We start from the raw sequence: 14,885 nt of genomic DNA, 5'->3' as shown, positions 1-14,885 counted from the left end.
GCAGAATTGCTGCACTTGAGTGTCCACTGGTCCAGTAGTAACCTCTTTGAACAGGTAACTGATAACCAGTGCAGCTCCTCCTTGTAACCGTATATACTCCTGGAATCTGGATAGCTCTGGTGTGGAAGTCTTGTGGAAATAATTTCCCAAAGTAACTGATTTGCAATTTTCTACCAGCCTGGAGGGAATGAGGACTTTAAAATAAATTTTCTTTGCCCATAGAAAATAAAAATTTGATGCCACGCCAGTACACAGAGACTAATATCTGCTACATCTGTTTTTAGACATTTTTTTTTCATTTCCTCTTTGTATCCAAGGCTCCTATCATACTGCTTGGTAACTATTACATGCTGAATAAATGGTTGCTGACTCAATGAAAGATTTTTAAAGCTCTTTATAATGACACCATTCTGTTTTGTGCAGTTGTATGGTATATGTTATTTTATAACTCCACCATCAATTAACAAGTTTCCATTTACATTCCTCAGAAAAGTTGGTATTTTACTTAGCTTGTATGTCTTCAAATTTCAGTCGTTTTGTAGTTTTTCATAAATGTATTAGTCATAGGATTTTTTTCTTTTGAAAATTATATGCTCTTGCTTTTGACCATCTAATATTGAATTATGTATTCTTTTCATGAATATTTATTAGAATCCTACATATTAATATATAATAATTTTGAAAATTGTTAATTTGTCTTTTGCAGTTTATTTTTGATAGTATCTTGTAATATTTTAGAATGTTGCATTATCCTTTTAAAACTTAGAGTACAGAAACTTACAAAGAAGCAAGTAAAATCTCATAAAGGTACACCACTGGCTTCCCTGGTGGCGTAGTGGTTGAGAGTCCGCCTGCCGATGCAGGGGACGCGGGTTCGTGCCCCGGTCCGGGAAGATCCCACATGCCGCGGAGCGGCTGGGCCCGTGAGCCATGGCCGCTGAGCCTGCGCGTCCGGAGCCTGTGCTACGCAACGGGAGAGGCCACAACAGTGAGAGGCCCGCGTACCACAAAAAAAAAAAAAAAAAAGGTACACCACTAAAAGTTAACAGCTTTTATCATTTTGGTGAATATTTTTTCTAGACTTCTCCCATAAGTTTTTCGAGTTTTGTCCAACAGAGGTTTTAAATGAGTATTTAGTCAAACCTACCTATATTTAAATCGTTGGCATTTGCTTTACTTATCAGAACATTTTCTTAATCCCAAGACTTTGTATCCACGTTTTCTATTGAATAACATGGCTTAATTGTTCCATTTGTCATTTTAACCATATGGAATATATATTTTTTTGGTTTAGAGAATGAAATCAAATTATTAGTCATTTATTTCTAAAGTTAGTTAATGATATTTATTACATAATCATTTTTTCTACCAGTGATTTATGATGCCCAAATTATCAAATTTTAAGTGTTCTCCACACCACCGTCTCATTCTGGACTTCTTTTGATTTGTAAATACATCTGCATTTCATTTCAGCGTATGCGGCCCCAAATACTTGCACCACTTTCCCTCCATAAACTTCATTTTTCTGGATCTTGTCTATAATTAATTTGTAGATATATTTGGAACTTTTTCAAATTGTCCCCTAAGTAATTATTACATCAATTACTCTGTCATTAATTAGAGCAGAATCAATGTTTTAAATACTATTCTATCTTTCTTTCCAGAAACATGCTAGGGTGCTACAATTATACACATATTTTATTATGGTCCCTTTAAAAGTATTATGACTTTCCTCAAACTTCTTCTTATGATTAGTCATAGGCATTTTATATATAGTTATTTAGAACTGCAATTGTAAATGGGGTCCATTTTTCCTTTATATCTTTTTATTTATTTGTTTTCCAAATTTTGCCAATATCTGGGAATGATCCTAATTTTTCTTGTTTATCTTGCTCTTTGATTAGCAGTTAGTTCCTGGAATCCTTTAAAACTGGGTCACTTTCATGGAAGTATCTTCCTGCTTTGCTTTTCTTGAGCCTTTTCTCCTAGAACAAATACAATGAAAACAACAAACGAACAAAATTTTAAAAACATGGAAAAACATCTATGTCCTGCATTCTTTAGAGCAAGCTGATTCTTGGTCCACGAGTTTTGATAAAAACCATGACACCTGCCCTGAGAATTTGAGTAAATTTTGTGAAGAAAAAAGCCAAGCTCTCGGGGCAGAACCTGGAGAGGCAGCTTTGATAGTTTCAGCGCTCACCCTTGGACACCATGGTATTGGCTAACGGGGTCTTTGGAAGAGGCAAGGGAAGTATATTAAAGTTTTTAAACCCTTTCAAATTCTTGATCACTTAAAAATACCAATAACTACCACCCTTTTCCTCTCTTTTCTTAACACTTTCATTCCCAGTGAAAACCAGATGGTCTGAATCTTACGGGCAGCACAGTAGGACTCCTTCCCCTGAGATATATTGTCATCTGTGGAAGGGGATCTTGTCCTCTCCCTGATCTCCCTCAGATCTTCAGCGACCAGGGCAGGTCACAGACCTACAGACACCAGCAATCTCAGGGAGGTTACTGCCCTCACTGGGCTGAGGGCTGCCAGGATCTGAGGGATGAGAATCTGGTGTCTGGATCTGTGCATGTTTGTGAAACACTTTCAAGGGTATGTATGTCACACTAGGGCATTAATTTTGGCTTCTTCATCACTAAACCTACTGGTGCCTACTGGTGTTGGTCTGTGTGATCTAGGGAGGCTCGGGGGAGTCTGAGGTCACTGTGAGGAGGGATGAGGCTGTAGCTATACCAAACGCACTGACCACCTGGGGTAGTCTAGGTGTAAGCCTTCTCCTGGGGACAATGACCCTGCATGGTGCCTTGCCCTCCTAGCGCGAACCTGTATCACACAGCAACCCGAAGGGAGAGCCAGCGGTTTACTCACTGCTTTTCCACATCCTGGATGGCGTCAGGCAGAGGCTTATTCCTGGTTTCAGGAAGGAGTGGAACAACAAGGCCAGCGAGGATGGAGCAGACTCCATAGATGATCCAGGGTAGGTGGGGAGAATATACTGTTAGGATCATCAAGAGGGGAGCCAGGGCTGCCCCAATATTAGAAGCAATTCCCATGAATCCTGAGGCTGTTACCCTTGGAGTGCAAACAACAATACAAAAATAATCTGGTATAAATCCATACAAGTAATTTGTGATTTATTATTTTGCTTTGATTATGGGAGACACCTCAGCAATATTTAGACACATGAAGGCTGATGACCTACTCTTAACGTTTAAAATATGCTCTTATTTGCTCACAAATTTTTCAAGTGCACAAGTGCATTAAGATATGTTTTCATTATTGAAAAAATACTCTTACCAACAGCACCTACCCTTTAACGGTTCAGCAGATTATGGGAGATGATACATTAAAGGGCTTAACTCATGCCTGACAAAAGTGAGATTTTAACAAAAATTTTGGCTATAATTTTTGTTATTATTAATACTATTATAATCAATGCTTTTGATAATGAATCAGATTAGTTTTCTTTCCACTATAAGTCTTGATTAGCTGGGAAAGGTCTGTTTTGACCCTGATAGAGCTTCCATGAGATTGTGTACCTGACAATGGTGGGGACTAGTTCATTTCCATGGGCAAAAGAACACATGAGAGCCATAGAAGAAACTGCTATTCCCAAAGTTGACAAAGCCACACGCAAGGTCTGTATTTCTGGAGAAGAAGACAAGTGAGACTCAGGAAATCTGAGCTGAAGAAATCACCATCCACCAAATTATAAATGAAAAAGACACAGTTGGGGGACATCCCTGGTGGTCCAGTGGCTAAGATTCCACGATCCCAAGGCAGGGGTCCTGGGTTCGACCCCTGGTCAGGGAACTAGATCCCACATGCCGCAACTGAAGATCCTGCACATGGCAATGAAGGTCCCGCGTGCTGCAACTAAGACGCGGTGCAGCCAAATAATTAAGTAAATAAATAAATATTTAAAAAGAAAAAAGAAAAAGACAGTTGGAGACACTTGCATGTGTTAAATACCTGGTAGAGAAAGCACAGGGGCAGAGAATGTGCACAGCCTAATAGCTGAGAAATATTACAACTTAAATAAGAAATTAATAACCTGAGTTATTGCATCAACTCTTCCTACATATCAGAGATTTCAGAAATTTGCCAAAGATGGAGAGGGGAACAAAAACCCAGCAAGAGTTTGCTTTCATTTACTCTGTCCAGTGTCTCTTCTGCCTTTCATGTATAACATAGGACTATGATATGAGCAATTACTGATGGATGTAAGGCTCACCAATATCCTCCAGGAGTTCAAAACCTGGGTGTTTACACAATGTTGACATGGGGCTAGTAATGCAGTAGAGAGTAATAAAAGAATGGGGCTCGGGCTTCCCTGGTGGCGCAGTGGTTGAGAGTCCGCCTGCCGATGCAGGGGACACGGGTTCGTGCCCTGGTCCGGGAAGATCCCACATGCCGCAGAGCGGCTGAGCCCGTGAGCCATGGCCGCTGAGCCTGCGCTCCGCAACGGGAGAGGCCACAGCAGTGAGAGGCCCGCGTACCGCAAAACAAAAAATCATGAAAGCGTGACAACGTGGGAGTGAGCTCTGTTGTAAGGCAGCAAATTTGCGTTGATGCTGATATTCAAGATGGGCTCCTGTCAAGTGCATCACTGCACTGGGAGCTAGCTGAAGCATGGTGACCACCTGGGTTCCCCCATGAATTACATATGGTCATTTAATTTAGTAAAATTGATTTTAATAGAGGCTGTTAACAGCTTAACGCCTTTTTCCTACTCTCTGTACCTTCTATGCTTGAAGACAAAGGATTAAAAATACCTTAGAGTCAAGATGACACCCTGGGACCAGGGTTGCAGTTATGGCGACCTAATTCCAGACACAAGAGTGGATACATAGAATCAGGGAGTAAAGTTTCACTGAAACTGTAGTAATAAGAAAGAGACCAGACCAAGGAAGTGACAGTTGTGTCCTCACATGAGATATAATTATATATAGTGACATAGTACTGTCATTTACAGTTACAAGTGTGATTGGCCAAAGAGAAAGTGATCAATTGCTCTCCCAGAGAAACTGTCAGCAATAAATGGCACAAATTACCAAACACATCTCTGATATGATGAAGACAACCACATGTCTGAACTGACTTTTACTGACCTTTGCCTATTTCTCAGCCACTTGATGACAGAATCTATCCTAAATCCTCAGATTGGTTTTGGAAAATCCTTAGAACCCTAGTCTTCACTTCCTTCTGCCTTCAGATCCTGTCTTCAAATCTCTGAGGTAAGACATTTTCTTATTTCAACCTGTGCTCTCTTCTCACCTTGAGGCACAAATGTGACGGCCAGAATGGAGACTCCAAGGAGAAACATGAAGAGCGTCTGGCTTACTTGACGGCCCAGGTGATTCAGTGCCAAAAATGCAACATAATTGGCTGGGAGGTTGACTGCACCGAAAAGAACCTGGAACAGGAAAACATTGCTCCCTATGTCCTGGAGGTGGAGAATCAGGCCAAAAAAGGACATGAAGTTTGCAAATCTGTGGTGAACAAAAATGAAAGACACTTATCATAAGGCGTAGAGCCTTTGTCTTACAAATGATGATAATAAATATTAGCCAGGCAGCCAATGGTTGGTTTTAAGGCATAAAAACATGGTATATTTTATGGAATAATTCCTCGCAAGGTGATGAGTTTAAAATTCTAAAATTGGAGCTCCTAATTATTGTTAAGTTTTGGGGGAGGGTTTGGAGTGTTTTTTGCGGAGGATGCATGATGGAGCCTTCTAGAGTTTTAGAGCTTTTTTCTATATCTTCATCTGGGTGATGGTTGCATATGGAAATATTCATTGAGCTGTATATTTTTGTGCACTTTACTGCTTGTAATTTTACCTCCATTAAAATGGAAACAAACAAGTGAAGAAAGTTAAAGCCAATGTCTGTACCATGACTGAAGTTCTCAGTCTCAGTTTCCAGTGATGAGATTGGTAGGGTGATATGATAAACAAAACTCGCCGTTGTATAAATAGCTCTGGGTCAGTATTTTTCATAACCCTTTGACTACTCTAAACACAGCAATTATCATTATGGCTTCCTCTGTATTTTATCTCAAATCTGTTCCCACAACATGTTGTATCCTTTGATATGGGATAGATTCATGTCTCCACTATTTTAGCGTCCCTCATGCACTCTGAGAAGCCCACCTCACAAAGGACAGGAGACAGACGTTCTTACGCAGGTTGGGTGTGCGGAACAAGTCAAACACAGAAGGTTTGGTCTGTGCGGCCTCCAGCTCTTCCTGCAGGATGGATCTCACGACCTTCAACAACAATAACAACAGACTGTTCAGTTGTCACACAACGGGAGGCACTGTGCGGCCCTCAACAGATGACAAGATAGATGATGTCCCTGTCCGTCTACTGGAAAATATAGCCACTGAGGATGTAATGACAGGAGTAAAAGTGGTATGACTAGAGAATTACAGAGTTAAAGGGGACTGAAGGAAATGATGTAGCAACAAAAATATTCAAACACAAGATTCGAGAGGACTACAGGGCATCAGAAAGGGAGTGTACCTTAGATACTCAGATTAGAAAGGGAATCAAATGCAGAGTTGCTTGGATTTTGTTCCAAAGCTCCATTTGTGCCAGATGGGCATGAAAGACCTGAGAACTAAGCTTGGTTATCAGCTGGCTGTCCTGTGCAGAGAAACTGTTTATCTCAGGAAAAAGAACATTTCCTGAGAATCTTTATTTTGGTTCTTTTCTCAGTCACTTTGGGGGAAATCCTGGCATGTTGTGCCTCCGTGAATGAGATGCCTAGAATTAAAACTGAGGATGAAATTAGGAGAGCTCTTGGTATAGAATGATTTAAACCCAGAGTTGGTTATAATCTGGAGTTACTTAATAGCCCTGCAACGTGCTAGGTATATACCTTGAGGAAGGTAATTAAATATTTCTAAAACTCAATTTACTTGTCATTAAAAAGAAGAATAGGTAGAAGGATCAGAGTAGGAGCCGAAGAGGTGGAGAAAAATAATGGCATTTCCCTCACAAGGATTTCCTGGTCCGTACATGAGGCTAAAAATATGCATAAGGAATTATATCCAGCATACCTCAGATACTTCCTTATTAGTTATTCAAACAATATAGTCTTAATTCTTATCCCACCTCTACAAATGAAAACGTACCATGAAGTCCATTGGAATAATTCCATGAGGAATTCAGAGAAATGAAAGGCCACCCTAACTGAGGACCTACACATGCAAGAATGTCCTTTCATTTAAAGAACAAGCCCAAATAGTGAAATCTTGGACTTAACACTTTTAGAAGAGAGGAGTCAGGATCGCATCTAACACCAGAATCCCATGACCACAGGCCATTGTCATGGACGATAATGTAAGAATGTGCTCAAATAATACTTTAAACTTGGGCCAGATGAGGGATGCAACGCCTGCAAGACTAGCCTTAAATTACATCCAATATCAAAGTTAAAGTTTGGGATATGGTGTGGTTATTTTACACTGGCCGTTCATTTTTGGTGAGCAAGCAGAGACGTGAATAGTGTTGGCAGATGTATTTGGGGGGCGATGCCAGATCACTTACAGGAGCTCAAGGAGCTCCTCCTACCCGGTAAAATCCTTATTCAGGGGAAAAGAGGCCCGTATTCAAATGGGAACCTGCTGTATCTTCACTTTTTAAAAGGTACTTTTCTCTCTGATCTTCACTATTTTCTTGCTTAAAAAATGCTTTGTACCACTCATAACACTATCCTGGGGTAAAAAGCATGAAACAGCCCTCGTCTGAACCCTTGCCCAGTGGCGTTCTGGAATCAGTGTGTACAAATTCACAAAAGCCCTTTGTTCAATTTTTAGATGGTTTGTAAAGCAGTTGCCGTCTTGTTGGTGGCATGAAACTCACTGAGGTGGTGATAGTCGCACCACGGAAAGTGATAATTGCCACAAATCTGAGATCTATGCTTCTCTTCCTCTTGTAATGTTAAGTGTTAAACATTTACCAACACACCCTGGTTTGACCCCTCTGTAAGTCATTTGGACTGCTCTCAACTGCAAATTTAATCATCTCTCTGCCTGGTTTAAACCTGGATAGTTCTACCTTAACCTGTAAGACCCTTTTCATATATAGCTACTTCCAAGATGCATTCATTGCCCACATATCTGCAGTTCAGATTTTATGTCCCTCCTTGACAGTCACATTCCACCCTTGCTTTAATTCAAAGAGACTTTATCAAGCCCGTTTTACTTGTTGAGTGTGATCTTTCTGAAGATAGAAAGTGTAGATTTTTCCCCTCTGCGACTGTCACAGGATCTGTCATCAAGTAGTCCTGAAATAAATTTGGAAGGGAAAGAGGAAGACAAAAAGAAAGAGGAAAGACAGGGAGGGTGGAAGAAACTGGCTGAAGGTGGAATGCATTTAGAAGCTGAAAGACTTGAAATTCAAGAACCGATATAGGTATAAAACATGGATTGGGAGAGCTTTGAGAAGATGTTTGTCAATGAGATCAGAAATGGAGAAAATGGACATTTATTTCTTCAAAATTACAATTTATGATATTTAGAAAGAAACATCTCTTAATGTAGAATAGTTGGGAAAACTCTGAAGTTTTATGGATGTAAGAGAAACCTGCGGAGGATTCAGGGGAGAAGTTTGTGTTGGTCTCTCATAGTTGCCATGTCACTTACCATCACATAAGTGTGCCATCATTGAGTTTGTGAGAATCGAGTTTCAAGTGAATACTTTTTAATGGTTTCATTGGACAGTGCGCCTTGGGATCCTTTAAGAAAGTGTATTTCTTATACAGCCTGAAGTGTATTTCAGGCTGGGCTACTGTGGAGCATGAGTTCTTGTGTTTCTACTGGGTCTGAAACAATTAGGACAATAGAAAAGGAGACTGAAAAAGACTGTAGATGTCACACAGGAATAGGAGGAGGAAATTGGACAGAGCAGAGGTGAGAGGAGAGTATCAGAATTTGGAGTGTACAGAGTTTAGAGCAGGAAGGAAGGTAGATAAGACCACAATTGCATTGAAATACCAGAACCAGTAGAATGAAATGAGCAGGGGAGGAGGACAATTTATTAAAAGATAAAGAAGGAAAAGATGGAAAAATGAATCTGCCAAAGGATGACTGAAATAAGAACTGACCAAAAAGAAGTTGCCTGAGAAACACTGGTGGCTTAGGGTAGGGGCACTTTCTTCATAATCTTCATGTTTCCAAGAAGAAAGACTTTGAAAGAATAATACTACAGACCACTTTATACCTACCCTCACTGCCCCTTGGAGGACTGAGGTATTTGACTGGTAAATTAGGAAAATGCAATGGATATGCTTCAGTGACCCAGAATGCCTTTAGAATGAAAATTCATTCAGATTTGCTGCCTGGGTCACACCTTATATTTAGCAATGCAGGCTCTGCATCTGTGGAAAAACCTGGCACTTGTGAATAAGTTCAGTTATGGGCTGAAGTGTTAGCAAACTTATTGTTGCTTGAAATTTAGACACTTCCTCTATTTCAGTTTTCACTGTAGTGAAAAACATCAGTTTTTATTGTCATCTTTCTGAGCACATTATCCCTCAGTTGGGTGTGATTTAGGCAGAGGAAACGTTTAGCATTTACTGGACTCCAAGACAGCCCAAACTGGATTAATCAATGGATTGTTATTGATATGAAGGGGAACAGCTTTAAGTAAGAAGGATTGTCTGGAGTGAATGTGTTTGGCAATCTGTCAGATGGAGGTTAAACATGACTAAGACCACAAATTTCTGAATAATCTTTACAAAATTAAAAAAAATGGAATTAAGGCGATCTTGGGTACTCATTCATGCATAGAATCCAGTTCCTAAACCGAATTTCATTTGTTCCCCTTGTACAATGTTGTCTTTCTTCTTCTTGCCACTGAGTTGGTTGTCATTTGCCATTTACCCTGATAATGCATTGTTCCTTTCTTTCTTCCAGATCGTAACACTTAGTTTTGTTATTTACCTGGTAAATAATTTTCCTGTAAGATTTAAGCTTTAATTCTTTGGATTGGGCCAACCTGGTAGACAAAATACTAGGTGCGGGCTTGGAACTAAAGATACTTCCAAGATGTTAGTTGGCACAAAATAATTTCCTATAAGTCAGGTATATATTGACACAGTCTCAGAGTGCCATAGAGCTCCACCTAAATTTCAAAATTTCTTTAAAAAAAGGACTATACTGGGGCTTCCCTGGTGGCGCAGTGGTTGAGAATCCACCTGCCAATGCAGGGGACACGGGTTCGAGCCCTGGTCTGGGAGGATCCCACATGCCGCGGAGCAACTAGGCCCGTGAGCCACAACTACTGAGCCTGCGCCTCTGGAGCCTGTGCTCTGCAACAAGAGAGGCCGCGATAGTGAGAGGCCCGTGCACCACAATGAAGAGTGGCCCCCGCTTGCCGCAACTAGAGAAAGCCCTCCCACAGAAATGAAGACCCAACACAGCCAAAAATAAATAAATATTTACCAAAAAAAAAAAAAAAAGGACTATGCCAATGGCACTTTATCATCTCAGCGCCTCTCAGGGCCACTGCATCTGTGTAATAACCCCAGGCACCACGCCAACATGTCTGCCTGTGGATCCCATCACCAGACCTGCCTTTGGCCCATGACCAGCAGCAGGTCCATCCAGGGACCCTGAAATGAAACTACCAACAACAGTACCTGTGGACTCTGGCATCTAGCCTGTCCACAGACAATGGCACCAGGCCTGTCCACAGACCCCAGAACAAGTTCTGCCTCTCCATGGACGCTAGCAGTGGGCCCTCCCACCTGCAGACCCTGGCTGAAGGCACAGCCGTATGTGGACCGAGGCAGTAGGACCACTATTGAACCCTGCTAACTGGCCCACCTGTAGTCTCTGCCAAGTGGCCTGCCCAGAATTTCCAGGGACTGGTGAAGAGCTTCCCTGCCAAAGCCAGACTGTAAAGACTGGAAGAAATAACTGCTTCTTCATATGCACAAACACCAATACAAGGCTGCAAGGATCACAAAGAATCAGGAAAACATGACATCACCAAAAGAACAAAATAACGCACTGGTAACCAGTTCTTAAGAGGTGTAGATCTACAGACTGCCTACAAATATTTGACAATAATCATAAAGAAGCTAGTGAGCTGCAAGAGAACCCAGAAAGACAACAAAATGAAACAAGGAAAACAACACATAAAGAATATAAGGAGTTCAACAAAGAGACAGAAACCATAAAAAAGAACCAAACAGAAATTCTGGAGCTGAAGCATGTAATAAATGAACTAAAAAATTCAATTAAGAGCTTCAACAGCATATTTGATCAAACAAAATAAAGGACCTATGAACTCAAAGACAGGCCATTTGAAATTACATAGTCAGAGGAACAGAAAGAAAACAGAATGGAAAAGAGTGAAGACAGCCTAAGGAACTTATGGAACAATATAAAAAAATCAATATACACATTATAGGAATCACATAAGGAGAAGAGAGAGAGAAAGGACCAGAAAACTCATTTAAAGAAATGATGGATGAAAACTTCCCTTCTCTGGGGAGAGTGGTGGATATTCAGATTCATGAAGCACAAAGGACTCCCAGTAGGTAGACCCTAAAGAGGTCTACATGGAAACATATTATAACTAAATACTCAAAAGTGAAATATAAAGAGAGAATTTTGAAAGCAGCAAGAGAAAAGTGACTCACCACACTCAACAAAACTCCTATAAGACCGTCAGTGGATTTCTCAGCAGAAATTCTGTAGGAAAGGAAAGAGTGGAATAATATATTCAAAGTACTGAGAGAAAAACCTGCCAACCAAGAATGGAGCACCCAGCAAAAATGTCCTTTAAAAATGAGGAAGATAAAAACTTTCCCAGAGAAAAACTGAGGGAATTTGTCACTAAGAGACGTGACTTACAGGAAGGGCTAAAGGAAGTTGAAATGAAAAAGATACTAAACAGCAACACGAAAGCATATGAAAGTAAAAATCTCTATGGTTAAAGTAAATATAAGACAAATACAGAATAATCTAATACCGTAATGGTGGCATGTAAATTTCTTTAACACTAGTATAAAAGTTAAAAGACAAAACTGTTAAGAATAACTAGAACCACAAAAATTATTAATAGATACATGATTTGAGAGAAGTGAATTCTGGCATTAATAACATCAAACATGTGTTTAGGGAAAGTAAAAGTATAGTTTTTGCTCATAATAGAATTTAAGTTGTTATCAGCTTAAAATAGACTGTTATAACTATAAGAAGTTTTGTGCAAGTCTCATGGAAACAACAAAGAGAAAACCTACAGTAGATATACAAAATAAAAACAGAAAAGAATCAAAGTATTGTACATCACTATAAAAAATCAAATCACAAGGGAAGATAGCAATAGAAGAGAGGAAAAAAGAACAATAAAACAGAGAGGAAACAGTTTATCAATTGTAAGTACTTACCTATCAATAATTACTTTAAATGTAAATGGATTAACTCATCCATCAGAAGATATAGGGTGCCTGAATGAATTTTAAAAAAAAGATTCAATTTTATGCTATCTGTAAGACAGTCACTTTAGATTTAAAAACACAGTAGACATAAAGTGAACAGATAAAAAAAGACATTCCATGCAAATAATAACCAAAACAGAGCAGGGATATTCAACTTGTATACATAAAATAGACTTTAATCAAATACTGTCACAAGAGACAAAGAAGATAATTTATAATGATAAAAGGATCACTGCAACACAAAGATATGACATATAACCCACAAAGATTGAATCAAGAAGAAACAGAAAGCCTCAATAGGCCAATAACTAATAAAGAGTATGTGGCAGTAATTTAAAAAATTCCAGAAACAAAAACCTAACACCATAGGTGAATTCTACCAAATATTTGAAGATTAATTAGTTAGGTATTAATTAATTAATACCAATCCTCTCAAACTCTTCCAAAAAATAGAAGACAGGGACAGTTCTAAACTCATTTTGTCAGACCAATATGATCCTGATACCAAAGTGAGACAAAGATACCATAAGAAAAGAAAAGAAAAGAAAAGAAAAATGCAGGCCAATATTCCGGAAGAACATAGTTGAAAAAATCATCAAGATATTAGCAAACCAAATTCAACAGCATATTGAAAGGATCGTGCACCATTACCCAGTGGGCTTTATTCCTGGGATGTAAGGATAGTTCAGTATAAGCAAATCAATGCGATACACCAAATTAACAGAATGAAGGCTAAAGATCGTGTGATTACCTCAATAAATGCAGAAAACAGATTTGACAAAATTCAATGCACTTTTATGGTAAAAATTCTCAACAAATTAGGTATTGAAGGAACTTACATGAAAGGCCATGTATGTAAAGCCCACAGCTAACATCATACTCTATGGTGAAAAACTGAAAGCTTTTCCCTTAAGATCTGGAACAAGACAAGGATCACACTTCAATGTAGGACTGGAAGTCCTGGCCAGAGCAATTTGGTAAGAAAAAAAATAATAAAAGGCATTCAAATCAGAAAGGAAGAAGTAAAATTTTCTGTTTGAACGCAACATGATCTAATTTGTAGAAAACCCTAATACATATCCAAAAAATTGTTAGAACTAATAAATGAATTCAGTAAAGTTACAGGATACAAAATTAACATATAAAATCAGTTATATTTCTATACACCAGCCACAAACTCTCTAAAAATAAAATTAAGAAAACAATCCTGTTTGCAGTAGCATCAAAATAATAAAGTATTTAGGGATAAACTTAACCAAGGAGATGAAAGACTTGTATACTGAAAACTATAATCCCTGAAGAAAGAAATTAAGGCAGATACTAGAAAATTGAGAGACATCATGTTCATGGATTAAACAAATAAATTAATACTGTTAAGATGTCCATACAACGCAAAACAATATGCAGATTCAATAAATCCCTGTCAAAATCCCAATGGCATTCTTTACAGAAATAGAAAAAACAATCCTAAAATTCATATGGAAACATAGACGGTCCCCACAGTCAAAGCATTTTTGAACAGAAACAAAGCTGGAAGCATCACATATTCTGATTTCAAAATATATTACGAAGCCACAGTAACCAAGAGTGTGATACTGGCAAAAAAACAGACATATAGACCAATGGAACAGAATAGAGAGCCCAGCCATAAACTCATGCACATACAGACAATTGATTTCTGACAGCTGTGCCAAGAATTCACAATGGGGACAGGATATTGTCAATAAATGGTGCTGGGAAAACTGGATATCCACATGCAAAGGAATGAAACTGGAAACTTACACTATACACAAAATCAACACAAATGGATTACAGACTAAAATGTAAGATCTAAACTGTAAAATTCCTAAAGAAAACATAGGAGAAAAGTTTGTTGATATTGGTCTTAGCAATAATTTTTTGGATGTGACACCAAAAGCACAGGCCATGAGAAGAAATAGACAAATCGTACTAAATACATCAAACTGAAAAGCTTCTACACAGCTAGGAAATAACTGACGAAATGAAAAAGCACCTACAGAATGGGAGAAAATATTTGCAAGCCATATGTCTTATCGAGGGTTAATATCCAAAATACATAGGAAACTCGTACAACTCAATAGTAAAAAAGCCAAATAACTTAATTTAAAAATTGGCATACGAACTGAATACACATTTCTGCAAAGACAGCATACAAGTGGCCAAGAGGTACATGAAAAAGTGCTTAACACCACTAGTTGTTAGGGAAAGGCAAATCAAAATTACGAGTTATCACTTCACACCAGTTAGGATGGCAATTATAAAAAAAAGTAATTAGTGTTGGTGAAGATGTGGAGAAAAGGGTACCCTTGTACACTGCTGTTAGGAATGTGAAATGGTGTAGCCACTATGAAGACAGTATGGAGTTTCCTCAAAAAATTAAAAATAGAACT

At 38.9% G+C, this 14,885-nt stretch overlaps 1 protein-coding gene across 1 annotated transcript in view; it reads right to left on the bottom strand.

The window, feature by feature from the left end:
- Positions 1–1,376: 1,376 nt before the first annotated feature.
- The window catches only part of LOC309825509 (organic anion transporter 7), a 34,090-nt gene continuing 20,581 nt past the window's right edge, over positions 1,377–14,885 (bottom strand). Inside the window, exons 6-10 of the mRNA XM_082659092.1 lie at positions 6,171–6,286; positions 5,294–5,508; positions 3,556–3,664; positions 2,885–3,088; positions 1,377–1,985 (exon numbers count right to left, since the gene is read on the bottom strand). Coding sequence (XP_082515218.1) covers positions 1,925–1,985; positions 2,885–3,088; positions 3,556–3,664; positions 5,294–5,508; positions 6,171–6,286 — 705 coding nt within the window. The 3' untranslated portion in view covers positions 1,377–1,924. The remainder of the gene's footprint in view (positions 1,986–2,884; positions 3,089–3,555; positions 3,665–5,293; positions 5,509–6,170; positions 6,287–14,885) is intronic.

Source organism: Grampus griseus, assembly GCF_964374135.1.
Source record: "Grampus griseus genome assembly, chromosome: 8".
Classification (NCBI taxonomy): domain Eukaryota; kingdom Metazoa; phylum Chordata; class Mammalia; order Artiodactyla; family Delphinidae; genus Grampus; species Grampus griseus.
Note: the sequence above shows the minus strand (reverse complement) of the source record. Positions and strands in the feature narration are given on the sequence as shown.